The sequence below is a fragment of the Elgaria multicarinata genome, chromosome 2, assembly GCF_023053635.1.
Source record: "Elgaria multicarinata webbii isolate HBS135686 ecotype San Diego chromosome 2, rElgMul1.1.pri, whole genome shotgun sequence".
Classification (NCBI taxonomy): Eukaryota; Metazoa; Chordata; class Lepidosauria; order Squamata; family Anguidae; genus Elgaria; species Elgaria multicarinata.
Genome location: NC_086172.1, coordinates 158,310,846 through 158,338,528, shown reverse-complemented (window position 1 = coordinate 158,338,528; position 27,683 = coordinate 158,310,846). Strand labels below are relative to the sequence as shown.

The following is a 27,683-nucleotide window of genomic DNA, read 5'->3' as shown; positions in this document are numbered from 1 at the left end:
ACCCAGAGGTCAGTCCTCCCACGGCACCCCCCACAAAGTCACCCAGGATCACCTAAGGTTGAGCAGGTTTACAGGTCATAGCAGTAGCAGATCTTCTTTTGAGCCAACAACATGGAGTTCTCTTTCAGTGCCACTGAAATCCTTGATCAAGGGAAATTCTGGGCCATGTAGGACTGTGATTACAGCACCAGCTGGTCCTTCTGTGCACACTAACTGGCCTGTGCCCCTTACATAACACTTCCATCCTCCCCAGCAAGACTTGATGCTTGCACTTGCTCACTAACCTCTCCTGCCTAAGATGAGTCTTGTGACCAAAGGAAATATACATGCCAGTTTGGGGCATTTCAGAGGGTGGGCTCTCAATTGCCCCGAACATAATTTTTGCAAGTCGAGGGTGCTTCTACCCTTGGTAGAGACTTACGATTGCCCAGATAAACTCCCATAACCTTGCATAGGAAGCTGCCTTACACATTCAAACCATTAGTCACTCTGGATGGCTGTAGTCTACCCTGGCAGTGGCTCTCCAGGGTTTCAAGCTGGGGTATTTCCCAGTCTGATCTGGAGATGCCAGGATTTGAACTGGGACCTCTATGCAGAGCATGTGCTCTACCGTTGGGCTACCCACCCACCCTGCTCCAAGTGGGTGAATGCACAGCCCCACGATCTTTGTTTTAAAAATGTACATGATCTAAGCTTTGGATTTGGTTAGATCGCTACTAGCTCTCAGCACTGCATCTGACTCACCACCTTGTTATGTGCCATCAGCTGGAGGATGCTCGGGGTCACGCGGCTCCAAAATTCCAGAGCTGTGAGGATGGCTGTGAAGCTAAACTCATTCTGGTTCTGGACCGTGGGAGCGACTGCCGCTTGCTCGCAATATACTGTCCACAGCTGGGCAAATATAAAGGCATGGAAGAGGGAACACATGTGCAAGACAGATGTCTGCAGGCAGAGGAAGACAAAAAATGAAAAGTATTGTTGTTCTTCAAGCAATGTATTATGGGATGCGTACGTGGGAGGAGAGGAGGGGGAAGTCTGTTCAAGCAATATTGGACTTCATGCGGTGTTATCAAAACTGGGTCAATTTAGGTATCATCGGAATTGCCATCTTGCAATCCATTCACCAGATGCCGCCTTTAGATCTCAGTAAAACAGACAAGGGTCTGCCTGCCTATTCCCTCCATGGAACTGCAACTTTCTCACATCAGTAGGAGGGAGGGAGGGGTAGTGGGTGGCATGAGCTACAGCTGCCTTATCTCAGGCAGCAGCAGGACAGTTAATAAAAGACCATCTGGTGTCCAGGTAGGTTGCCAGGTGTGTATCATGTGGAAGTATCATGGTACCAAATGTGATAATGCCAAAATAGTGAAAAAGTGTTCTCTTAAACCAAAATCAATCCGAAAAACAAAAGGGTTTAAGGAAACTAATATAAGACAGCATAAAACAATATTCTTAAATACAAATGGAGCTCTACATACTGAATGGAATCATGTATCCATAGAATATATATATTATATTAATTAATTCTTGAACAAATGTATATGCTTTAAAAGTACAACATAAAATTACCCCAAATGCGTTTCGACCCACATGGTCTTCATCAGTGGGAAAAGATTAAACATGTTTTTTAAAAAAGTTATTGCCCCAAATTCAGGACTTCCAATAGGACCAAAAATATTGGCTCCTATAAATCTCCTATGCATCTATCTCAGATACGCCTGAAAGAGCAGGGGGACTGAACATTCCCTCCTGTCATTACGAAACATGACTCTCAAGTTGTATCCGTAGCAGAAATTAAATCCTTAGTTGATGCAGGCTTATACAGCACTGTTTTCAAAAATGTATGCACGGTCCTATTGGAAGTCCTGAATTTGGACCAAATGTGATAACCCTGCAGATGTATATTAAAGAAGACCTTGAAAAAGACACTGAGGCCACTCTCCCAGCTAGAAGACCAGTAAGCAAAGATAAGTAATGGTTGAGAGGACCAGCAGATCATAGAATCATAGAATAGCAGAGTTGGAAGGGGCCTACAAGGCCATCGAGTCCAACCCCCTGCTCAATGCTGGGGACCTGTTTCCCCCTTCCTTTCATTGCAGTGCTCAGCTGGCTGTGGCTGCAGAGCCAAAGGGGAAGATTGAGCTGGCTTTAGCCACTGGCTAGTTGCCTCCAAGCAAGGAGCTGTACAGCAATTGCAACTTCTTCTCAGATTCGCTGCCAAGAGGGGCAAGAGCTCTGACAATTATCTTAATTATCCAGCCTTAATTACCAATACATCATACAGTCACCACACTACTGCAGAGTTCTTTTTACCTTGGACTGCTCTGGAAACCCAATCAGGATCACAATGAGGTGATCGGCAACATGAGAACCTGCGTCCAGCGGAATGGGCATACACGCCGAAGGGGAATTTGGACAGACAACGTTATGTGTGAGCGACCCCAACAAGAGCCAGGAGAGCAATCGGATATGAGAGACGCATTCGATGAATTCTTTGGGCCTGTTGAAAAAGAACATGTTGGGTTTTAATAGTTTATTCTCTCAAAGGCTTGCCCTCTATTATTATTATTATTAGTAGTAGTAGTAGTAGTAGTAGTTAGTAAATGGATGCATTACATAGACAAAGTGCACACAAAAATGCCCTCGTAGATGATCCATTTGTTTCGAACAGTAACATTCACTTAGTATACAAATACTAGGGATGTGCTCCGCTTCTCCTCGAACCGGAGAAGCAGGAGCAGAGTGGGGGGCTTCGCCTACCCTTAAGGCGGAGGCAAAGAGGATTGGGGGACCCGCGGAGTGGATCGAGATGAAGGCGGATCCTTCGCCTCGATCCGGAGCTCCGCCAAAAAGCTAAGTGGGGTTTACTTGGCCCTGCCGCTGTCGCTGCCACCCATGCGGCGACGGCGGCAGGGCCAGGTAAACCCCCCCTCCTCTTCCTTACCTGCGTCTGCTCGGGCTCAGTTGAAGCAGCTGCGGGACCGCAGACAGACTCAGGTAAGGGAGAGGAGGGAGGAGGGGTTTACTGCCCTGCCGCCGCCACCGCCCTTGCAGTGATGGCGGCAGAGCCAGATAAGGGACCAAAGGGGAGGGGGAATCTTACCTGAGTCCGTCGTGGCCCATCCCAGCTTCACTAGAGCCCGCGGCACAACCAGGAAGTGTAGGCCATGGCGGATACAGGTAAGGGGGAGGAAGGAGGGGGCCTTACCTGATGCCACTCCCCGCCACTGCGGAGCTCCAATTCGGAGCCGGAGCTCTGCAGCGGAGCAGAGTGGCCCCCAGGCGGATCGAGGCGAATTGAGTGGAGTGGCCCCCAGGTGGATCGAGGCGGGCCGATCCGCAATTTGCGGATCGGCCGTGAAGAGGATCGGAGGGTCCGTGCACACCCCTAATAAATACTTTGTTGCACATTCAGATGTCTTTCCTCAAGGTATTGCGTTTGTTGAAGAGATATGCTATTTCCTTACAAATCAATAGGGCTGTGCACCGCCTTGGATCCGAACCACAAATCCAAAGTGGATCAGGGTGATTTGGACCCTTTCAACCGGATCCAAGGAGGTTTGGGCAAAGGCCGAGGCAGCCCAAAGCCGAAGCCAATTGGCTCCGAAGCTTCGGGCCGCCTCGCCATGCGGCCAACTTCCAGGCTTATACATCGTTGACAGTGGAAGCCGCCAGACACAAGAGCAGTGGGGGTGGACGGCAGAGCAGGTAAGCCCCCCTTCACCTTCAGAAACTGGGCCTACCAAAATACATCCACACCAACATCCAGAAAGCAGTCATACTTCAAACATGCTCAATTGTCTGGAAATTCCTGAATCAGTAAAAGACAGCATGACATGGCAAAGCCCGTCATGTCTGTCTAGAAAAACCACCACGAGCAAGAAGAAATAATAATAATAATAATAATAATAATAATAATAATAATAATAATAATTTCTTAATCTTTCCAGGAATGTCTTAAGTTGCAAATGTTAAGAACTCCCATTGGCTAGTACCTGTGACTTTATTAGTGATAAACAACGCAACTTCCCCCAACTCCTCATCATTTAGTAATCTAGTCAATGTTCTTTTTAATTATTCTGTTCCTGACCAATACTTTCTTACCCCTGTTGCATTGCAGATGGTGGATGATATAGCCAAGGCAAGTAACGAACCACCGCTTTGTTATCCCTGTGGTTGCCACGTGAGATTTCCATCGCAGCAATCTGAGCTAAGCCAACCTTGAGATGCCCACCAAAGGTGTCCTCGTGCAGTGGCTGGGAACATGTTTTCATATGACTCTGTGATGTAAGGATATTCAGCACATTAAAAGGAATACACTTGGATATCAAAGGGACAATGGTATTATTTAATTCACATGAAAACACTGCATTCACTTACACTGAAGAGTTAATGTCTCCAAAACAAAAGTTCAATAACAAAAAATAAAGATACATCAGCAGAAGCAGCATAACCAACCTGAGTGATTAAAACCACCAGAATTAACAAAAGCCATTCATTTAAATCGGCCTAGATGATGTGCTGGAAAACCTACCTAGAAAACCACATACCAAGGTCTTTGCCTAGTGCTGAAAATGCATTAAGCTGAGCCTCCCTGGGGAGGGCATTCCATATGTGGGGTGGCACAACCAAGAAGGCCTTTCTCACCTGTCACCATCTCCCTGCCTTCAGAAATAAAAATAAATCCCTAATTGAGGTGACAGTATACACATTGGGAATTTGGAAATAAGGGTAAAGCGAATAACAGCTGAAACTCCACAGCTAACCACCACTAATGAGCACATGCCATGGGAAAAAAGATAAGGCCAATCTTAAAATCTCATAGATGATCCACCCCAAAACATCTTAATAGTTTTCCAAGGAGGATTTACTATGTAAAACAGATGCAAACGTCCAATTACATAGTTGAAGCAGGAAGCATAACAATCATAAAAGGTTAGTAATTGTTATGCTTCTTGGTTTAACTATGTAACTTACTGTTTATATATTTTATGTTTGTAAGTATTGTTGCAACTAGGACTTCGTGCTTACCTTGCTGATTTCCTGTTTCAATTCAGCATTACATTACTACAATATATGCAATTGGTGTTACATGTCTCAATTTTGTTTATAAGTATTGTTGCAACTACTGAGTCTCATTTCTGATTTGTGATTTTTTTAGTTCACGTTATATTACATCGTGTTAGTTTATCCCCTTCGCCTTTGGTGTTCATTCGTATTCTGTGCAGTTGTGTGCTTTTTCGGATTTGTTCCTGTTGGTTACGTTCAACTTCTGCCTCTGGTTGCGCTTTGGAGTATCCCATCTGACACGAGCACTAATGTAAATTATGCTGTGCTAGCAAAAGCCAACACCAATAGCATTTCCTGGCATGATGGGCATTCGGGGAAAGCTCGCCGCACCAGCAGTCACTATTGCCATTGCACCTGAGGTTGCTGATGGTAACACAAAATAATTTATGCTAGTGTCTGTGTCACACAGGATACTGCCCTGTATTCTTATTTTTCCCAAGGCTATCGAAAAGGGACAATCAAGTAAGGTTGACTTAGGCCCTTTCTACACCATACCGGTGTTAGAGGGGGGGAGGGGGGAGGATCTCGCAATATCAATTTTTGTGAACCGCCCAGAGCGCTTCGGCCATTGGGGGTACAGAAATGCAATAAATAAATAAATAAATAAATAAATAATCATGAGATTCTCCCTTTAGTCCACATGGGGAGGGGCAACATCCTAGGAGGAAGGAGGTGTCACGCCCATTTATTTATTTTTTAAAGATGAGCGCACGTGCACTTCAACTAAACATAAGTGGGGTTTAAAAAAACCTGACCCCGCTCCCCACCCCACCCCCGATTCCTCCCGGCCCAGTTCCTTCCCACTACTGATCCCCGCAACTCAGGGGAGGGAAGAATCTGGGACGGGCGGCCACTCCTCCCATGGTCAGGGATTATTTATCCCTGGGAAAACCCGTTCTCATCCCTCTTTCCTCCCAGTAGTCCCTGTGTCTCATTTGAATGCACAGGGACTCGGCCGTGACCAGCCTGGATTTTCGGGCTGGTGTAGAAACAGCCTTAGAGACAACTAGAACTTTTTGATAACCTAGATTGGAAGAGTGGTATTCACCAAGCTGAAGCATCCTCAGCCACCACACTAGAAAACGAAAGCCTACCTGGAGGGTAGGGTGGCTGGTAGAAGGAATGGTGGCTACACTTAACAAACACAGAGCACAAACCTACTGAATCAAGGCAAGAGGCATGAGACTGGGGCTCTACTTCTGGCATGCAGCCCCTGGAAGGGTTGCCCAAAAGGAATGGGGGCCTTAGGCTGAAAGAGCTTCCCACCCATCTCTATATCTTCAATAGACAACAGTACTATACATGCCCTGGCTATTTTTATGAGATGGCCAAAAATGTACACCAAACTGGAACTATGAGACTTGTTTTGCTCACAGAGGACCATGCATGGGGGCCACATGGCAAACTCCTTTTAAAACCATGGGGATATGGGGACCTGCTGTCCAAAAGGTGGTGGTAGTGGGAATCTAAAATTCCACTGGGTTACATGAACCTTAGCAGCTCTTTGGAAACTGGCCGATATTTCCTACCCTGTGTTTCCCATATAATACAATTCTTTCATTCAACCTTATTGTGGGAAGCTACTTTTTGTAACCTTTCCATACAACATGATACCGGCCTTGAAAAACAATCTCTTTCCTGGAGGTTCTCCCCAATCTATGGCCGGCCACAATGCAGAACTCCACAGTGATGCAATAAATAAAACCGTTTGAGTTGATGCATCCAACCGCTATACTCACCTTTAATTTAGTCAAAGTATGCATATCAGCAATGAAATCCAAAACTTCCCCGATATACTGCCGCATGCATTCCATTGCTGCAGTTCCACACTGAAACGTGGAAGGACAATGGGACAACTTTAATGACTTCCCAAGGCACGATAACAAAAGGACAATTCCCTCCCCACCTCTCCCAAAACTGAATCCTACCCGCTGGCTCAAAGTCATTGAATGACCTTCATGGCTGAGTGGGGACTAGAAGCCAGATCTCCAGAGTCCTAGTCCAACACTTTAATCACTACACCATAGTAGCTCTAAGGAGATACAGATCTTCCCATCCTACTTTATATCAGACGTCCCCAACCTTCTTGAGAATGTGAGAAACTACTATGGACGCTAGCACAAAATGCCTAATCAGTGGATCACTTTGGCGTCTATCCGTCACATCTTTGGATCTTAGGCTACGTCTTATTGAGCAAAACCTTTTGTTTAAACATCGCAACATCTCTTTAACAAGGGTTTGTCTAATTCAGTTAATTGCTGGTGGTGCAATACAGCTAATGCGTCTTTTAAACATATGTTTTTGCAATGTCCTGTAGTTGCTTCTTTTGGACGGAGGTTATTACTCAGTCAAATTGTGGACTGGAACATTCTTTTAAATTATTTACTTCCTTCATGGAAATTAACAAATGGTCACAGTAAATGGATTCTCTACACCTTTTGAACAGCTAAAAGACTGATATTACAACATTGGAAGGATAAACACTTACCTCCTATAATGCAATGGATTGAGGACCTCGCAACACTTTTAATATTCGAATGGGTGGCATATAGATGCCACATTCAAATGGATACTTATGTGGATATTTGGTCTGTTTTTGTTGAAGCCTCTGTATAATTCTCAGAAAGTTGCATGCATTTCACATGTATTCATTGCTATGGATATACACAAATCCATGTACATATATTAAAAAAAATGGGGTGGGGCAGTGAAAATGGTTTTGTGGGTGCTACATTGGGGACCCCTTCATGGGTGCCATTGGAGGTGCCCATGGCCTCTGCGCTGGGAACCCTTGCTTTACATATCACCAGTGACTCTCTATCATCATAGTGTACCTAGGCTGCATGCAATGGGGAAAGTTTCATTAAATGACCTCAAGGAAGACAACATCTCCAAACTTCAGTTCCCTATCTGTAGAAAGCGGTTACAGAACAGATCAGTGAGATAAGGACTGTAAAGCATTTAGGATATTGTCAATTGATTAATCTCTATCCAAAATATTGCACCTCAGGGGCAATTCACAGATGAGTTCTAGTACTGTCACCTCACTGATTGCAGTAGGTCAAATACAGCACTGTAAGTGGATGTGAATTTTCTTTCTTATAGCCTAATACCAAGCAGCTACCAATAGTTTTAAGTATGCATGTGTATGGGTGCAGGGAAATTAGAACGTGCCTTCTCAATACTGCAACAAGATCTTCAGCCTTGACACCCTTCTCAACCTAAGATAATCAGCTTATAGGGAAAACAAATTACCCCTATTTGACAAGGGATGGGTTGAATCCACAAACTCAGACAGTTTCCATAGAGTTTTAGTTGCTGAAATTTGGAGGGGGAGGGGAAGAAGGGAAAAGCTGCTCAAATTTTGTATTTTGGCAGCTGACCCCAATGCTTCTCATTTCGCTGTGTTAATATAAAATCTACGTGGTGGTGAACTACATCACCTTCTGTCTTCTCCACTGTTATGCCTGTCAGTTCACTTGACAGGACAACAAACAGTAGGGGGGAAATAAGGTCACGGAGAGCCCTGCCAAGAGTGTCCTCCAACTTCCAATGAGTTTTTGGACGAAAGATTCCACACACCGCTTCTTTCAAACTGAGTGATGGAGTGATAAAGGGCATGGGTGCATTGGGTGCATTGGCCTCTTGAATACTAATAGGTGTCTCTGAAGCCAGGTTTTTTTTTCCGCCCCTTCTTTTGACTCAGTTTCTCCCCACAATGCAAATAGGAAAATTCTCACCTCTGTGTTTTTTCTTCTTCTTTCCTTTCTTAAGCTACTGGACTCTCCATTTTATCACCCTAACTCAAAGTACCAATAAATATTTCACCTGGGCAATTATGCTGATTGTTAGTATTATTTAAGCTTGGAATGCTTGGGGTTTCTTTTCTCCTCCCTCCCCTCCTCCCCGTGAAAGATAGAAGGCAGGTACTGCTTGGCATGTGAGGTTTCAGTGTAATCTAATGCAACTCCATAGGATTCTGCCGTGATTAGCAGACATGTGATGGCCACCATTCTATCCCTAAAATGCATCTCACACACAGAGACTAACAGATTTATCATGGCATAAGCTTTCCACATCATCAGATGAAGACCCCCTACAGATAGACAGCCTAATCCATAATTCTACTTAGTTAGCTACTTTTGTCATATTGATAACACGCAGGCTGACATGATAAACCAATAATTTGTTAAGGCATTTAGATTCCCACCTTTCCATGTGCCTTTTTTCAGGCAAAAACTACGTGTTACACATGGCTGCTGCCAAAAGTAATGCCTGTGCATCATCTGCTCGCCTACCTCCCAGGAACATTAGGTAATGCAAAAAGGGTGACATGATGTAGTGTGTCATCAATACGGTAGAAGTTTTGCTAATCCTGTGTAAGCCGATGAAGTGGAGCAGGAAAACTCACGACGCTGTGATTTCACACCATGCACATGTATCATAATCCTGTGCATGTTCACTCAAAAGTAACTCCCACTATATTCAGTGAGACGTAATCCCAGGCAAGTGTGCACAGGAGTGCATCCTAAACATTGCTGGGGAAAGAGGAGGAACAGACATGGAGCTGCTGCTTTTGGCAGGGCATATGGGACAGCTATAACTTTTCCCAGCCTCAGAATGGAGCATAGTTAACTATAATCCACCTTATGTGAGTTCTGGGAAACATGAATGGAATTGGAAATAAAGGGATGTCTTATTTTAAAATCGTTATTTGTCATGTTTAGCTGGCAGTCGTCTTCCGAGAAATAGGTGAGGTTAAAAACTGAAGTAAGTAAATATCTATAAAATACGTATTCATTTGTTTTGGAAGGGCTTATCTAGACCACTAGTCAAAGCACACACACACACACCTTAACCTTTGTAGGACAGTGTTGCAAGTGGCCACATTTTGCACTGGGTGCCACAACCTTGCCTAGGGGAGGTTCATGTTCACCCTTTCTTAAAAGCGGAAGGAAAAGCTGCAAGCCAGCCTTCTCCAACATGGTGCCCTCTGGATGTCTTGGATCACAACTCCCATCATCCCCAGCCAGTATGGCCATGCCAGCTAGCGATGGTGGAAGTTGTACACCAACAAATCCAGTGGGAGCCAGGTTGGGAAAGGCTGCTGTAGGCTGTGAACCTCACGTGACTGCTGCGGTAAGAACATCTGGCACTGTAACAATTGAATAGAAAGGCACACAGAGAGAAGAATTGTTCGAGAAAACTGGAGAGTAAAAAGCAGTGGCCTTTGTGTTGATACTTACTCCGGGGATCGAAGCAATCATCTGCTTGTGCAAGATCATTGATTCAGCTAGTTTTGTTCCAGCATCTGCACAAACAAACTAATGAGAAATAAAAGATTAGCCAATTTTGTGGGGTGAGGTTAGGGTTCGAAGGAGTGGCCGAGGGAGATGCAACAACTTGCATGATTTTATTAAACCAAGTTTCTTCTTCCTCAGATATGTGGCAATTTTGCTGGACCTAAATGAGATGTTTTCTACTGTTGCCATTATCCACAAATGCAACAAAAAGGAGATAACCTTAACCTAACACAATATAAATGAAAGCAAGGAAGTTAAGGAAACAGGTTTTAAAAATGCAATTTTATGAACTAAAATATAATGTTAAAAGTAACACACACACTGAGCATTTCACATGTACAATAATACAACAAAACAATCAAACTGCTAGACAGAAAATGCTCAGTAGACTTAATCAATTTGGCCAGACGCGTTTGTGAGCAGTGGCTGTTTAGAACACCTTCTTATGGGCTTCCTTTGAATATTTGGAATTATACCGTATATTGTGCGAAGTGACATCTGATTATCTATATTGTTTGGAACTTTTAAGTCAGTCCTGAGAAAAATTAGCCCACAGTACTAATCAGCTTGGCACACTGGCCATTGAGGAAGACCAAGGGCCTTGTTAGACCCAGCCGGATAAGCCGGCAGGGAGGCGGGGCAACGGCGCACTAACTTTAGCGCGCGCCGCCCTGCCTCCTAGACGCACGACGCGCAGGGACTGCGGAAGCCCTGCAGCGTCGGCCATTTTTTGTTGTTGTTAAAGGGGCCACGTGCGCTCCGAAGACTCCGGAGAAGGTAGGTGGTTTTTTTTTAAATTAAGCCCCCCACCCTTTTTTAATTAAGCCCCCTGCCCCCTGCCCACTCTTTCCCCACCCTCCCTTCCCATCCCCGTCTCCTGTGTCGCCCTCCGCCATCCCTCCCCATCTCTTGTGTCACCCTCCGCCATCCCTCCCCGTCCCGTGTCGCCCTCCGCCATCCCTCCCCGTCCCATGTCGCCCTCCGCCATCCCTCCCCGTCCCGTGTCGCCCTCCGCCATTCCCCTCTCCTGCTGGTCCAGCCTTCCCCCCATGGGATCCCCCCCGGCCCGATGGGCACAGCGGTTGTATGAGCGCTGTGCCCAGTCCATGGCTTTTCCCGGCTATTTGCGAGTAAGCGAGTAGCCGCAAAAAGCCACGGACCTTGCTAGACGTTCCGCAAAAAGCCACAGACCTTGCTAGACGTTCCTCAGGCCGGGGCTGCGGAAAACGCGCGCCATAAGCGACTTCACTTATGGCGCGTTAGGGGAGGCTTCAGCGCGGCCTGACCCCAGATTCCCCTGTGCGTCATCTGGACACACAGCAGGGAAACCGGGCCTCACAGCGCGCTAAGGCCTCGTCTAGCAAGGCCCCAAGAATCGAAATGTGTCTGGCCAAATTGATTAAGTCTACTGAGCATTTTCTGTCTAGCAGTTTGATTGTTTTGTTGTATTATTCTACATGTGAAATGCTCTGTGTATGTTACTTTTAACATCATATTTTAGTTCATAAAATTGCATTTTTAACCTGTGCCATTATCCACAAGTCAATGAATCAAATTCTTCTCCTTTTGGTAAAAGCACTTTACAATATAGAAATTAAGATGTGTATTCTCCACCCCCCAAGTTCCCTGCGGGAGCAAGTGAAAAGTCAAAGAATTTTTTTAAATCAAAGCTCATTACACAGCATGCAATCCTGGTGTTGTTGTGTTAATTAGAGTTCCAATGGACTCAATGCAGGCTTTCTTTCCAGAGCAAAACATTTACCCTCCTTGGGAAAGTATTCTCGTATTTCTCTAGGAGTGAGAATCCTTTCGACTGTTCTATACACCAACTGTTGTTTTTAAATTATACAATGGGAGGTGTCTGGTATGTGTGTGTGGTGGGGGCACCAACTTTGGACTGTGACCCTATCCACTGCTGACATGTGCCCACAACATCCTTGTCCAGAGCCAATGTGGACCTCAGTTCAAGAAATGTCCCCCACCACTGTAATAGATGATGAAAATATAGTCAATATGTTAAACTAACCTGTCTCAATCAAGAAAGAGAGATCTATTACTGGTTCTACTTATGGTTCTCTCTTACACAGAACCTACATGAGGCACCTGGCATTCAAGGGTCTATGTGTGGGGCTGATGCAATATATGTGGGTACCACTTAGCAGATGATCAAAGTGGTTTCCTCCGATAGTATTGATCACCAACTAAGCAAAAGGGAAAGAGGGCACACAGGGCTCACTCAGGGTAGTCTCTGCCTTTCCCATTATGAGCACTTATATATCTAATAACCCTGATCATCTGTCAGGTATGCTTTAAGGTGGATTCCTGCATTGAGCAGGGGGTTGGACTCGATAGCCTTAGAGGCCCCTTCCAACTCTAATATTCTATGGTTCTAAGAAAAAGAAGGGTGTAAGTGTACCTCATGGGTTATGTGGTAAGGGCAACCATAAAAGAAATTGTAGTAGACTGTTAAAACAACCCTGCCACTGTAAAAAAAATTGGAGTAATAAAGATGCATGGAGTTTGCTACTGATGATATTATGATGGAGGAGAATGAAGATATTTGTGGTGGTGATGGCAAACCCCTACCAGTGAGTACCACTGTTTCATCAGTGGAAAAACAGCAAGGCCTTGTCATTCAAAGTGGTCATTACTTCTGCACAACAGGTACCAAGATGTATTCCAAACTCAGGGATAGACTGGAAGCAGGATACTAAGTGGGAGTCAAAGATTTATGGCCATTGAAATTCTTAACGCGTGCATGCATGCACTTCCGGACAGGCACACATATGCTCCTTTTGTGCATCTTGATAATCAGCCACATGCTAGTCATTCCATTAAACCGAATGGGTTTTGAGATAATTTCAACGTGAACAACAGCCATGCATCTGCAACGACCAATCATCATCTCCTGCTTATCTGATCTTTCCTGACATTAATTGTTTTCATAATACTATCTGTGTCTCTCCAGGAAGTGGAGTGGGTTTCTGCCTGACATCATGAGGAAAAGGCTGAATAAGCTAGACAAAGCCGCCGCCCCCCTGTTTTCCAGTGAGACTTGTCATTGCCCATATCAGCTCCATGCAAGGCACCAAGATGTCATCAACAACAGATTTAAGGCCAGTGGTGTAAAGGGAAGCCATGCAACAAAAGCACAGGCAAGGGACTGATATCTGCTGGGCCTCTTCCTAGAAAGCTGGTGTCTGCAATAAAGTGCTGGTGAAGGTTTCAATGTAGGTTTGCGAATGGAAAGAAAGGATACTGGCAATGTGGTGGCAGCCCAGAGAGAAAGGCCTTCGTAAGAGGTGGATGCCTGTGAGGGCCTAGATAGGAATTTCTGGTTGAATTCTTTATGATCACATAGTATCATTTTGCCTTATGCTTGCTTCTCATTGCTAAATGCTGCTGTGAGGAGAATTAGGGAGGTGCTTTTAGTGGCAAAACGTCCCCAGCATTCAAGATAAGAACATAAGAAGAGCCATACTGGATCAGATCAAAGGCCCATCTAGTCCAGCATTTTGTTCCCACAGTGGACAACCAGCCAACAGGCCAAAGGAAGCCCACAAGTAGGACATAAGTGCAATCTCACCATCATGTTCCTCAGCAACTAGCATATAGAGACATTTGCCTCTGAATCTGAAGAGGCAAACAGTCCTCCAGACAATCCAGTACAAATTACTAATAAAGGATATCAGCAAACTCTGAAATGTGTCTAGAGGAGGGCAATGGAGATGGTGGTGAGGGATCTGGAGGCCAAGCCCTGTGAGGAAAGCTTGAAGGAGTTGGCTATGTTTACCATGGACAAGAGACAATTAAGAGGCGATATGACTGGTATCTTCAAATATTTGAAGGGCTGCCGATTGTGACATTAACAGCAAAAAGCTGTTGGCAAGGAAGAGGCAGACAGCAATCCATAGGCAGAATCCAATGCACCCTGCGCACCAGCAGGATCTACTGCTAGCACAACAAGCTAGCGGATCCTGAAGCAACCAAAAACAAGCCAAAAAAAATACACCCAGTGACCCAAACAGGAGCATTTCTCTATGCCCTATTGCCTTGCTTGCGGGGCTGGGGAGTGAACGATTGGACCTCCCCTCTCCACATGCTGTGATCCCAAAGAAAATCACCCACTCCCTCCCTGTTGTTGTTGTTGTTATTGTTATTTGGATGTAGCTCCTAATGATGCATTTAGCACCTCCTGTCATTTGACCCTGGAGCATGTAAGTTGTCCCGCAGGGAGAGGGGTTTGCAAAGGTGGAGTGCTGTTTGACTGTGAAAGGGGCAGTGCTCTCTTACATCAGTGTGTACTGATGTACATACAGTGTGTACAGTGTGTGTGCTGGAATGACTCCAGCATTCCCTGAGCTTGGCCTGGTGACAGAGGTGGATGTGAGGAGGAATCCTCAGAGTCGGAGGATGGAGGCAGAGCTACCGCCTCATGCGCAAAAGATGAAAGCTTCATGGACGGCTGGTGTTGCTCTTCCTCTAGGGGGCTTGGGGGCAGCCATGCCAGTTCCGAAGGATGAATTCCATTTCAGAGAAGCTCTTGAGCTCTTTATGCCAATAACTAAGCCTTGGAGAGGCATCTCTACCTTTTAGATGCTCAAAAGCGGGGAGAGCACCAAATGATTGGTGGTTGAGTAAAGGGGGCTGTGGAAGGGGGGCTTGCAGGGAACCCTAGAGGACCAGATTAAGACCCCAGGAGGGCACGATTGATGGTAGCTAGGAACTGGAAGATTCAAGGGGAATACAACTTTATTAGATTGTAAGCCTATGCGGCAGGGTCTTGCTATTTACTGTGTAATCTGTACAGCACCATGTACATTGATGGTGCTATATAAATAAATAAATAATAATAATAATAATAATTGAAGAATGGTATAAAGAAGTATGGGATATAGCTATTAATGATAAACTGACTTGTAATATTAAGTGGAGAAAAGGTATAACTAAAATAAATGAGTTTGAAGGAATCTGGAAACAGTTCCTAATATTTGTGTTTACTAAGGGAAGTGGGAAACCGCCAGCAGAAGAAACGATAAGTTTTTGGAATCAGGAATAGATCCTGAGGTGGAGGGTGCACTTTTATGTTAAGAATGATTATGTTATGGTATGATATTTTATAGTTAATATTTACTCAATACATATGTATTCAACATTTATTCAACATGTATGTAGTAGTTGTTTGATGTTTTCTTTATTGTAATGTTGTATGTCTAATTAATGTGGAAAATTAATAATAATAATAATAATTTTTTAAAAAAAGACCCCAGGAGGGCAGGATGTGGCCCCAGAGCCCAAGGTTATGCAGTACTCTTTCACTTTCTGCAGGACTCCTTGCCTGCCACCTTAAAAAATAATAATCAAGGTTTTGGCTTTGTTTGCTTTGAATTAACAAAGAACTTGAATCAAACACGTGTGCAATATCACCTCTTTTATTAAGCCCATATTGCAAAATAATTGTCTCCTGCGGTAATCTATGGCGACTGAGACATAACCTTCTACCAACCCCCTGAGGAAGACCTAGAATAAAGAACAGGCCGAAATACATTGGGCTTCCTGAAAATAAATATTTTACATTCTGAGAACTCGTTTCTCTTCATTTTGACCAGCATTGGGCGCATACCTCCTCTTTCCCCCCTCCCTTGCCCCCAGCACCTCCTCTTAACACTGATATTATCATCGTTGTTTTTAAGGAAATTCTAAGCCCAGAGTAATTTGGAACATCAGCATTGCTTTCCGTTCTTCTGGCAATCGCTTATTTTCTCTGACTAATTGCCCATGCTTATGAGAAGCGGCGATTCACAGAAACATATGCTCGAACACTGCAGCGCCGGACGCTTCAGAATGGGATGTGGGGGGGGAGAGAAAGAGGCTGTCAATCATGTGGAACTATGCGTGACCCAAAGTGCAAGTCTGCGGAGCTCTGCATCGCGCCGTGGGCCAACCCGATCACTTCCATTTCAGCTACATGTCATTTCGAAGTGATTTAAGTGCCAGCGATTGCCAGCACTGTCATTCTGCAATGGAGGGCAGCTAGTGCCAAGCTGCTGCCTTTAAAAACGGTGTTTCTCTCATGAGCAACATCTGCTGTGTGCTTTCAGTCCGGCCTGGTGCAGGTGAATCGGTTGGGCCCAACATGGAGTTGGGTATGACGGGGGGCGGGGGACTGTTTTTAAAGAACAAGGAGAAACTTCAAATGAGTCTTTTGGGGGAAGCGGGAGGAAAAGCTCTTTGTGTTTTTCAAACTTGCTATTTTGGGAGAACTTTTTGCACCTTGATTCACCTGCCAAAGAAGTCCTGCACTATTTGCCAGGGAACCCCAGAGCAAGTGCAGAGGATTCTGGGAGATGTTCTACAGTTCATAATCAGTTCATGTGAGGCTCTGGACCGAGGCTCATGGACCCTGTGCAATAACTGAGAATGCACTCCAGAATAGAACAAACACTCCCTCAGCATGTGTGCATTGATTCCCTGGGATCAGTAGGCAAGATGTCTTTCAGAGAAGCATTTTTTTTTAGGGCTGTCACCTGATTAAAGTTTTGGGGGTCTTTTTTTAACAGTACAACCCCGTACATGTCTGCTCAGAAGTAAGTTCTGTTGACTTAAGTGGGACAGGCTGCGAGCCAAGGATCCCATAAGTTCACAGCCTCAATTAATTAATTAGGCATTTTAGTGAATTTAATTGATGAGTCAATTGACATCAATTTACACATGAGGGGGGAAACAATAGTTATTAAGTGGGGAAAGGTTTTCTCGGTTCGTGTGTGTGTGTGTGTGTGTGTGTGTGTGTGTGTGTGTGAGAGTGTGTGTGTGTGTGTGTGTGAGAGAGAGAGAGAGAGAGAGAGAGAGAGAGAGAGAGAAATGTTGTACACATGCTGCAAATAATGGTAGCTAGTAAGAGCCTGTTACAAGTAAGCCAGGTAGGCAAATTAATTAGACAAGTAAAAAAATGTCTTTTTATAGCAGACTTCAAATATCAGAAGGACTGTCACTCAGAGAATGGAGCAGTTGTGTTTTCTGTAGAAAAACAGATTTTGGCTAAAGGGTGACCATATGAAAAGGAGGACAGGGCTCCTGTATCTTTAACAGTTGCATAGAAAAGGGAATTTCAGCAGGTGTCATTTGTATATACGGAGAACCTGGTGAAATTCCTTCTTCATCACAACAGTTAAAGCTGCAGGAGCTATACTAGAGTGACCAGATTTAAAAGAGGGCAGGGCACCTGCAGCTTTAACTGGTGTGATGAAGAGGAAATTTCCACAGGTTCCCCATATATACAAATGACACCTGCTGAAATTTCCTTTTCAATACAACCGTTAAAGATACAGGAGCCCTGTCCTCCTTTTCATATGGTCACCCTGACTAAACATAAGGAGAAACTTCTTAAAGGCAAGAGCAGTTAACGCATGAAAAAGACTGCCTTGAGAAGTGGTGGGTTCTCCTTCACTGAAGATGTTTAAGCACAGGATGGACAGCCATTTCTCAGGAATCCTGTAGGCGAAAATTGCACTGTGCATCCTACACCAAGCAGGAGGTTGGACTATATGATCTCCAGGGTCCCTTTCAACCTTATGCTTCTCTGAATATATACTCTTCTTTACAGGATTCCAGGACGCCTGGCTAGCATCTGGTGGAAACAGAATGCTGGACAAGATTAACCGTGGTCTGATCCAGAAAGAGCCATTCTGATATAATGTTGTTCTCACATGCTGGCTGTTAGCCGTAATAAATTTGATTGATTGATTGATTGAATGAATGTTGTTCTCCAGTAATGGGAAATTGTGGGCACAAAAATTACAGGCTCAGATTCCTTGGAAGAGGAGTACACTGGAGATACTAATGTAATGAGTCTGTTTATTTACACAGACCCATAGCTAATTGGGTAAGGCGGTGCTTTAAAAGATGGGAAAGCTGTCATCATTTCAACAAATCTCATCTCCTTTTAAAATATATATTTCCAAGTACAATTGCTAATAGCTGTCTCTCATTCATTGTTGTCAGTCTTCCCTTACACAAACCTGAATGGTTTATGTTTATGAATTACAGCTGTGTTGTAACTGGGAAGGGATTACGATGGGTTTTCAAATGCGAGTTCTTTTTTTTGTCTTTGAAGATGGCTGTAATTTAATTTGCAATTTGTTCATTCCTGTTTCTAACTGGAAATGTAACTTAAAAAAGAGAGAGAGAGAGAGAGGAACAACAAGAACAAGGACAATGAAGGATCTACACTACTGCTTTAAAGCACTTTATTACAGTTTTGACAACTGTTGGGGCCCAGGACACACTGCATATACAGTTTTCAAAACGTTTTCAAAGTGCTTTAAAGTGCTTAAAGCAGTAACGTAGATCCCCCTCAGCAGGAAAGGCAGGTAGTACTGAAGGCATAGTGAAATGGGGAACTGTGGTTTTCATTAAAATAAGGATGATATTTATTGCTGGGTTTAGCTGTACTGAGAGTGGAACTTTATGGTAATTGAGCTTCATTCCTGGGCTGGAATTGGTGAGTAGGGTTATGAGGGGTTTGGCAACTGAATGGGAAAGAGGGAAACAGTTTTGACTAGGGACTGTAGAACTTGTGGGGCGCTCACCCCGTGAGGCCGGCCCTATTCCAGGAGCTGCCCCGGCCGAGCACTCAGCAAAGTGCTCTTTCCGGGGCCTCCAGAAAGTGTACAATTCCCCCAGACACGTTAATGGTGCCACCATTAGAGTGGAGGGGAGAAATATGTGATTTCCCCAGCCTTGGGGAAATTGCATTTCTTCCCCCTGTCCAACCCCACTCCCACCAATGGGGGCCTTAAAGGAGGGAGTGGAGGGAGAAAAATTGCATATTTTCCATGGTGACTGCCCTCACAGGCCCAGGTAGATTTTTGCCCCATTGCTAGTTATGACAGTTGGAAGTTGGAGTGAGGGAGGCTGGGAAGCTGAGGGAGAAAGGAGTTAGATATCTTTCTGTGTGCTAGTTTTATTAATTTACCTGGATTTGAAAGAACATTTATTTATTAATGCAATCTAGTTTTTATTATTTGTTTTATTGTCCTCCTCTCCATTTTATCCTCACAACAACAACCCTGTGAGGTAGGTTGGGCTGAGAGTCTGTGACTGGCCCAAAGTCACCCAGTGGGCTTCATGGCTGAGTGGGGGACTAGAACCCGGATCTCCTGACTCCCAATCCACTACACCACAAGGCTCCTGTTACAACTGTTAATAAGAAAATAAACTCATTGTTATTTGTCCAGTGTGGCTTAGTGGAAGTCAGTACCCACATGAACTGGAGCAGGCAGTTTATACAGCAGCAACACAGTTGCCCTGGTATTCTTGAGGGTACAGAGCAAACGGAAGAGAGTAAACTCGTGGCAGCTGGTAAAGCCAGCATTAGACCTCTCACTTACATAGGTTGCGGGGTTATATGTGGTGACATTAGGGGTGGGATCAAATTTGTCATAGTAACAAGTGTGGACATTGTGGACAACACTGGGCAGGAGCAGTCCTATCATGCTGTGAGGTGAATTAGGCTGCTTCTGGTGGAGGAATTTAGTCAGATAGATAAAGGCAGGAACTGATGTCTGAATGGTGCATCAAGACTTTTCAAAAGTGTTTTCTGGAGCCAGGGGTGGGGTAGGAGATGCAGCAAAGTGTCTCAGGCCATCACTGACGCGAGGGATGAAAAGGATGAACACAGTCACTGTGGAACCATTTTCAATAATAATTAATAATAATAATAATAATAATAATAATAATAATAATAATAATGAGTTTGTTCTGTACCTGGACCAAGAGCAGCAGGTTTGTATCTGGCAAGGGCGACTTTAACTTCAGAGCCTGCAGTAACTCTAAGATGACACTGCGGGATAAGTAGAATTTATCCCTTTCCTAAAACAAAGGTTGACAAAACAGTGTTAGTCAGGTTTCCAAAATTCATCAGTCCCAAACCTATCTAGTGTGGATGGATAGAATGGTCCGGTTCAGAAGACACCTTAAACCATGGCTTTAACCATGGTGGTTAAGCCAGAAAGCCAGGCCATATTAAGAAGACACCTTAAACCATGGCTTTAACCACAGTGAATAAGGCAAAAAGCCTTATTCACTGTGGTTAAACCTGTGATTTAAGGTGTCTTCTGAACACAGCCTGGCTTTCTGTCTTAAATACCATGGTTAAAGCCATGGTTTAAGGTGTCTTCTGAACAGGGCCATAGATATGCACACCTACACAGGCACATGCGCACGCACACGCGCACACACACACACACGCTTGGATCCTGAGTTGCTCAGACCAGTGGAGTCTCCCACTAATAGAAGCAGGGCGGGAGGCATGCTCACCAATTCCCCCTTCCCCCTGCAGCCTCAGGGATAGCTCCTATGCTGTCCATCCCCCACACTCCACAACCCTCAGGATCAGATTGGGTGGGCACAGGAGGCTGCAGGAGTATTTGGCAAAAATCGCATTTCCCCCCCCCCCTTCCACCAGCGGGTGCATCCCATGAGAGGAATTCTGCTGACAGGAACTTAGGTTCTAAGTCATAGGATATGAGTGGGGGGGGGGAATCAACCCAAAATAAAGTTGAAAGAAAAATAAAACCAGTGAGGTATATATTTTGCCTCACAGAGCACGAACATTTTACGTCCTCTCAGGGGAAACAAGCCCTACAACAGCCTAGTTCCTTCTGTATATGTTGAAGCATCTGTCCAAATTCTGCAGCTCCTATCCCCTACAGGAGAGAGGATTTTGATCCCATAAGGGAAGGGAATTATTATCATAGAAGAATGTGGCAGTGACATCTGTTGTTCTGATCCATTGAGCATGGGAAGGAGCATCTACTCCCCACTCCCTACAGACAAACTAATTTGTTCTCCTGTGATATATATACTCCAGATGTCTCTACAGTTTATAGATCTGGATTTTTCTCAGATTAAAACAAGTATTCTCTCTTATTTTCTGGGAGAGATGACAACCTAATGAGGCAGGCTTAATATAGTTATTGATAAGACAGATAAAGCAGAAGCACTGTAAACGGCAAGCCACAGAATAAAACCCCTGAAATCAAAGCAGATGTAGAGAATGTAAGCACCTTTCACATTCCCGCCATATTTTCATCTATAATCACAAACTGGCCAAAAAAGAGGGGAAGAAAATCAAATTCTGCAGCTAGAATTATTGGTACAAGTATATTACACATAATCTATTCTGTTTCTAAGATTCTGGTTTTCCAGAGTTTGGGGAACAATGAATGGGTGAATGAAGGAAGAAGAGTACAGAGGTTTGGGGTTAGATGGCTGTTGTGGTCAGAAAGACAGCTCCTGGTGGTGTCTAAATACTTGGAAAACCCTGGGGTGGGTGGGGGGTGGCACAGTGCCGCTGCAATCGCACACCCACCCGGGACTTTCCGCCGAGGCTACATAGAAAAAAGTTGGGGACTTACCCCGACTTTTCTCCAGAGTGAAGCAAGGACACACAAGACAACGTCAAGACAGCCCCTCATCTCACTCCGGAGTCACAGCGGAGGCGTGGCCAGGCAGTGCCTGGTGGAAGGTGACCTGCGATTGGTCGCCTTCCCCCAGGAAAAGAGTGGGGATGGCTCCGGTCCCCAGATGGCCACCCAGAAACCCTGTGCTCCCTCCTCAGTGTCGAGATTACCCAACGCCGCCGCAGGGGAGGGAAGCTGCAGGGTTTCCGAGGGGCACGGTGCCAACCCAGCACCACGAAGACACCCCCTAGAGAAACCTAAAGAGCTGAATAGTGCATTGACGCATGTCATGCCCCCATGCCCTGACTAGAAGAATATACAGGATTAACAGTACGTTCTGAACTTTCAGGAGACTTTGCCTACATGTTTTTCTTCCATAGCCATGAGGACTAGAAACCAAAGGAGCCAAAGGTAAAAGGGACAGGCCCATAATACCAGCATATTTTAGCTTAAAGCTCGTACTTTCGGTAACAACCCCGAGGAGAGTTATTTCAACCTTTTAGAATCAGAAAAAAAAATGCACAAAAAGTCCTAGGGATATAAAAATGTGCCTTATACCAGGCCAGACTCTTTGGGCATGTCTAGATGGGGCGATATCCTGGGAATCGTCCCTGTACGTCCACATGCCTTTCCCCGGGATATCGCCCTACCCTTCCATTTTGTTTTTTCCCGCGGTCTCGGGATGATCCCAAGATCGTGGGACGTGTGGCCCGCTGTCACAGTTTTGTCCCAGCTCCTTGCGAGTAATCGTGAGGAGCCGGGAACCGTGCACAGGGCACAGAGCTCCTCAGGAGCTCTGTGCCCATCGGGGGGGGGGGGAGTGGGAGGAGGGTTTTTTGTTTAAAAAACTTACATTTTGCACAGGAGTGCTCCTGCGCTCTTCTCTGATTAAAAACAAAAAACAAAATGGCGGCCGCAATGTCCTCTTCCTCCCGGGATGCCATGTGCCGCGTGTAGACGAGGGGGATGATCTCACGATCATAAAATCATGAGATCATCCCCCTCAACCCCCCTCGTCTAGCCATGCCCTTTGTCTGTCTAGCCCAGTACCAGCAGCTCTCCCATAAAGAAGGATCTCTCCCAACACCTGATCCTTCTAACCATAGCTGGAGGCGCCAGCTATGGTTCCTTCCCAATGGTCCTCAGTACTAGGGCAAGAATTGTGATCTATATCAGTGCAAGTTGGCTTAAAGGAAGCATTAAGATTGTGAGTGAAGAAACCCCTGGTTCAAATCTCACCGCAGTAATGGCACTACCATGTTTAAGGGTGCAGGGCAAGTTAATAAATACAATCTGTCACCACGTTATTCAGCGATCACTGCTGCTACTGCCTCCTAATATTTGTTGGCTCAGTTCAGACAACACATTAAGTCAATACAGTGTGAAAACCCCACTCAATGGTTGAATTTTTAGGAGGCACTCCCACACAACATGTTCTAACTCCACCGTTGTGTGACTGTGGGCTACCGTGGAGTTCAGTAAAATCCATTGCGACGTTCAATTGACAGTTCCTCCGCCCTCTCTCCTCCCCTGGTCCTCCCAATGGTATCCCATCAGCCATTACTGCAAAAAAACAATCCCAGCAGCTCTCCTAGAGTGGCACTTGTTACTTTCGCCGCTCTTGCCAGGGAACTCTGTAGCAAGTGGGAAAAGTCAACGCAACGCAACGGAAAACTCCACCACACAACACACAACACAACTGTTGTGCAAGAAGTCTCCTCTGCACAGCATGGATATTCAGCGTGCAGTGTTTTCCAAAAAAACCTCCACCATGGGGTGGAGTTTTCCTACCAGACAACACATTTCTCAACGGTGGTGTAAAAACTCCACTGTGGAGTTCTAAAACCACCGTTGAGAAACGTGTTGTCTGAACTGAGCCATTGTGTAGGTCGCAAGTACTCCTGGTAGATTCTCGCTTTGTGTTACTGAATTATCTCCAGATCCAGTAACAAAGAGGTAAGGCATAATATTTGCACAACCTCTCTGAGGGTTTTTGTCAAAGCTTCAGCTGTACAAATTCATCACTACCCATTTTAATTTGCGGATATCACAGAGTTTGCCTCAGTTCCATTTCTGATAGGGCAGGGGTCAGCAGAAAGTAGATCTCCAAACATTTCGGACTTCAACTCACAACATTACTCAACATTGGCCTTGCTGGCAGGAGCTTCTGGAAGTTCAACTTTCTGCCCACCCCTTTCAAAGAGAGCATGTGTCTGGCTGTGTGTGTGTGTGAGAGAGAGTCATCCCTATTTTCAGCCCATGAAAATTTTAATGGCATTTTTAAATCACACGCTCATTCATTACCTTTGTGAAAGCTCTGTGACATAAACCACACAGTTCAACTAAGTATGCCAAGGTGAAGACGGCATTCTGAATGACAAAACTCAGCAATTTTGAAAATGGCTCCAGCAGACTCTGCAACAAAAGAAGATTGAGAGACTGTCAGTACATTTGCATCCTTCAGCAAAAGGAATGCTTTCATCATAACAAAGCCTTCACGTTTTCCTTTTTCATAGGGGGGATACAAGCTTTCAGCTGTCTTAGGTGATTCATTCCAAGGACTGTACTCAGGGTTTTCCCAGCCAGCACCTTGAGTAAACTCCTGAAGACTGTTCCAGGAAAAAGAGGAACCTTTTCTGCTGGGATACTCTCAGGGTGAGTGCAAGAAACTAGAACAGCAGGCTGCTTCCTTATAGTGGCTGCTTCTAAGTACTCAAACTACTAGAATCCGGGGTCAACCCATGAAGCTGATTGGTGGGAAATCTGGGACAAATAAAAGGAAGGACTTCTTCACACAGCGCATAGTTAAATTATGGAATGAACTACCACAAAATGCAGCAATGGCCACCAATTTGGATGGCTTTAAAAGGGGGTTGGATAAATTCCTGGAGGAGAAGGCTATCAATGGCTACTAGCCCTGATGGCTATGTGCAACCTCCAGTATCTGAGGCAGTAAGCCTGTGTGCACCACTTGCTGGGGAACATGGGTGGGAGGGTGCTGTTGTGCCATGTCCTGCTTTGTTGGTCCCTGGTTGAGAACTGGTTGGCCACTGTGTGAACAGAGTGCTCGACTAGGTGGACCCTCAGTCTGATCCAGTGTGGGACTTCTTATGTTCTTATGTTCTAACAATGTGGATGAGCTTCGACCAGCACTGGTTGAAACATCTTGTAAGAACATAAAAGTGCCCTGCTAGACAGGGTCGTTGCTACCATAGAGGCCACTCAGGCGGTCGCCTAGAGCGCCAAGCTAAGAGGGGAGCCGGGCACAGCGCAGCACTCGCGCGCGTTGGCTGTGAGTTGGGACAGCCCAAGGATTCAGCTGGGCCTGGGCAGGCAACATGGCGCCCCACGCCCGCCCAGCTGAAGTGAAGCCAGGGACGCTGGGGTGGGGATGGGGCAGCTCCACGTTAGGACTTCCGGAACGAGCCCGGGAGAGAGAGAGAGAGAGAGAGAATGTATGGGTGAATGGGGTGCAGGGGATCTTTGAGTGAATGCATGTGTTCATGCGTGTGTTTGTTTGGAGTGAGTGATGCTGAGTGTGTGTGTGTGCACGCGTGTGAGTTGGGGGGGATGATTTGGAGGTGATATTCCTATTAAATAATGCATTTTAGACCCATACACGTTCCTTTCCAATTTGTTTGCTATAATTGGCATGATGTATTTCTTGCTCTTTAAAATAAATTTAGCAGTTTCAAGTTTTGTGCTTCTTATTTTTTCCAGGAAACATATGCTCTTAAAAATCAAAGTTGGCATTTTTGGGGGGTGGGGGGTGGGGTGAAAGTAGCTCACCTTGCCTAGGGCGCAAAATAGTCTGGCACCGGCCCTGCTGCTAGATAAGACCAATGGCCTGGTGTTAAGTCCAGGCTTTTGTTGTCACAGTGGCCAACCAGATGCCTCTGGAAAGCTCATAAGCAGGACATGATCAAAACAGCATCCTTCCTCCCATTCCAACATACCCCAGCTAGACAGGTGAAAAAGCCAGTCTAGCCAAAATCCCCTCCGCCACTCCTCCCAGAGGCTTATGGCCATCCCCATAGGATTGTGCCCTAAGTGATTTACACTAATTAAAAGTATTTCTATAGTATTTGTGAACCAGTCATTAGTTATTCAATAAATGGGGAATTAAAAGTCTCAGGAAAGACAGCCTCCTCTGCGTATAATTAATACTGCGGCACCAGCCAGTCTGTGCACGAGGGCTAAGAGTTCTCCTTGATGCTGCCGATGGACTGCCCCCACCCCCCACAGCCCCTGCTGGCTTGGCAGAATTGCCAAGTGGAGCTCTCAGCCCCTGCAAATGTGCTGGATGATGCCACCTTCTGAATGATACCAGCCAGTACACTGTGCAGGCCCAGAGCTCCACTCACACCACTAGCACCCACATCAACTGAGGTGGTAGTGCGGTCACCCTGATGGAAGTGGGCCATGCCAGGGCCCAGGCATTTCCCCCACTATGCTGTGTACTGTCCGAAAGTTGCACTTGCTCACACCTCAATGGTGGCTTGACCAGATTTGTGAGCAGCAGAATCTTTCTCATGCTGATTTTAAAATAAATGCATAATTCCAACTCCTGAAGAAGGTATAAACTCCGACGCTCGTCGTAAATGTAATCCCTCCCACACATTAATGTAACCCAGATTCCGAGAACTCTCGTCCAGCATGGCAATGAACAATTTCACTCAATTAGAATGCTCTCCTTGCTAACAAGTAAGGGAAGAAACTTGTAATAATGACGAGAAATAGGAGAGGTTTAAACATCTTGGAACTAACCCTGGCAGCACTGCTGGTGGGTATCTTCAGCAAGCAGATCATTATCCTTAAGCTGGAATCTAAGGAACACTGCAGATAAAGAGAGAGGAGACAGAGAAGAGCTAAAAGTGCCAGCCAAAGTCCACACTTTCTCCTTATAGACTAAAGCATGAAAATGCAGATTTCAGGGGGAAGGATGCAATTCCCCACTTTCGAACCCAAATGAAAGCTCAGGAAATTGTGAAAAAATCCCCAAAATTGCTCGCATTCATTGTTACAAACATGACATATTCATGTGATTTGCAAACAGGAACGAAATTCTCGTGCATCCCTCCTGCCAGCCTGCGTGTGTGTGTGTGTGTGTGTGTGTGTGTGTGTGTGTGTGTATTGGCTAGTGCCACCATGTTAATGAAACTGTGCAGGGGGGGGGGGGCAGGGTTGGCATCATTAACATGATGTGAGACCCAGTTGTGGAGTAGTGGTTGGACCAGGACTTGGGAGATCTGGATTCTAGCCCCCCACTTGGCCATGAAGCTCACTGGGTGACTTTGGGCCAGTCACTGATTCTTATCCTAACCTTCATAGGATTGTTGGGAGGATAAGAATGGAGAGGAGGAGGAGGAGGACCATGCAAGCCACCTTGGGTTCCTTGCAAGAGGGAAAAAGTCTGGATACAAATGTAATAATAATAAAAACAACAACAACATTCAAGGCAGAAGCCTGTGTGCATGAGTTTATTTATTTATTATTTAAAACATTTGTATCCTGCCCTATATCATTAAGATCTCAGGGTGGCATACAGAACATGGGGAACATGGGTGGGAGGGTGCTGTTGCACTCATGTTCTGCTTGTGGGTTTTCTGTGGACAGCTGGTTGGCCACGGTGTGAACAGAGTGCTGGACTGGATGGACCCTTGATCTGATCCAGCATGACACTTCTTATGTTCTTAACAATTAACATGACACTGTTGACCAGTATACATATAAACGGGCCAGGAGCTATGCTGGATGTTGCAGCTGGCCTGTCCCTCAGTCCTTAGTGCCCTGGTGCCCCCAGGCCCCCCAAATATACTGGTTGGTGCCACCTTGTTAATGACACCAG

General features: G+C 45.4%; 1 protein-coding gene across 1 annotated transcript in view; it reads right to left on the bottom strand.

The window, feature by feature from the left end:
- The window catches only part of UNC79 (unc-79 homolog, NALCN channel complex subunit), a 155,606-nt gene that overhangs the window by 8,475 nt on the left and 119,448 nt on the right, over positions 1 to 27,683 (bottom strand). The window contains exons 42-49 of the mRNA XM_063118002.1: positions 26,603 to 26,671; positions 24,140 to 24,250; positions 20,139 to 20,243; positions 10,317 to 10,394; positions 6,810 to 6,899; positions 4,105 to 4,280; positions 2,314 to 2,500; positions 745 to 942 (exon numbers count right to left, since the gene is read on the bottom strand). Coding sequence (XP_062974072.1) covers positions 745 to 942; positions 2,314 to 2,500; positions 4,105 to 4,280; positions 6,810 to 6,899; positions 10,317 to 10,394; positions 20,139 to 20,243; positions 24,140 to 24,250; positions 26,603 to 26,671 — 1,014 coding nt within the window. The remainder of the gene's footprint in view (positions 1 to 744; positions 943 to 2,313; positions 2,501 to 4,104; positions 4,281 to 6,809; positions 6,900 to 10,316; positions 10,395 to 20,138; positions 20,244 to 24,139; positions 24,251 to 26,602; positions 26,672 to 27,683) is intronic.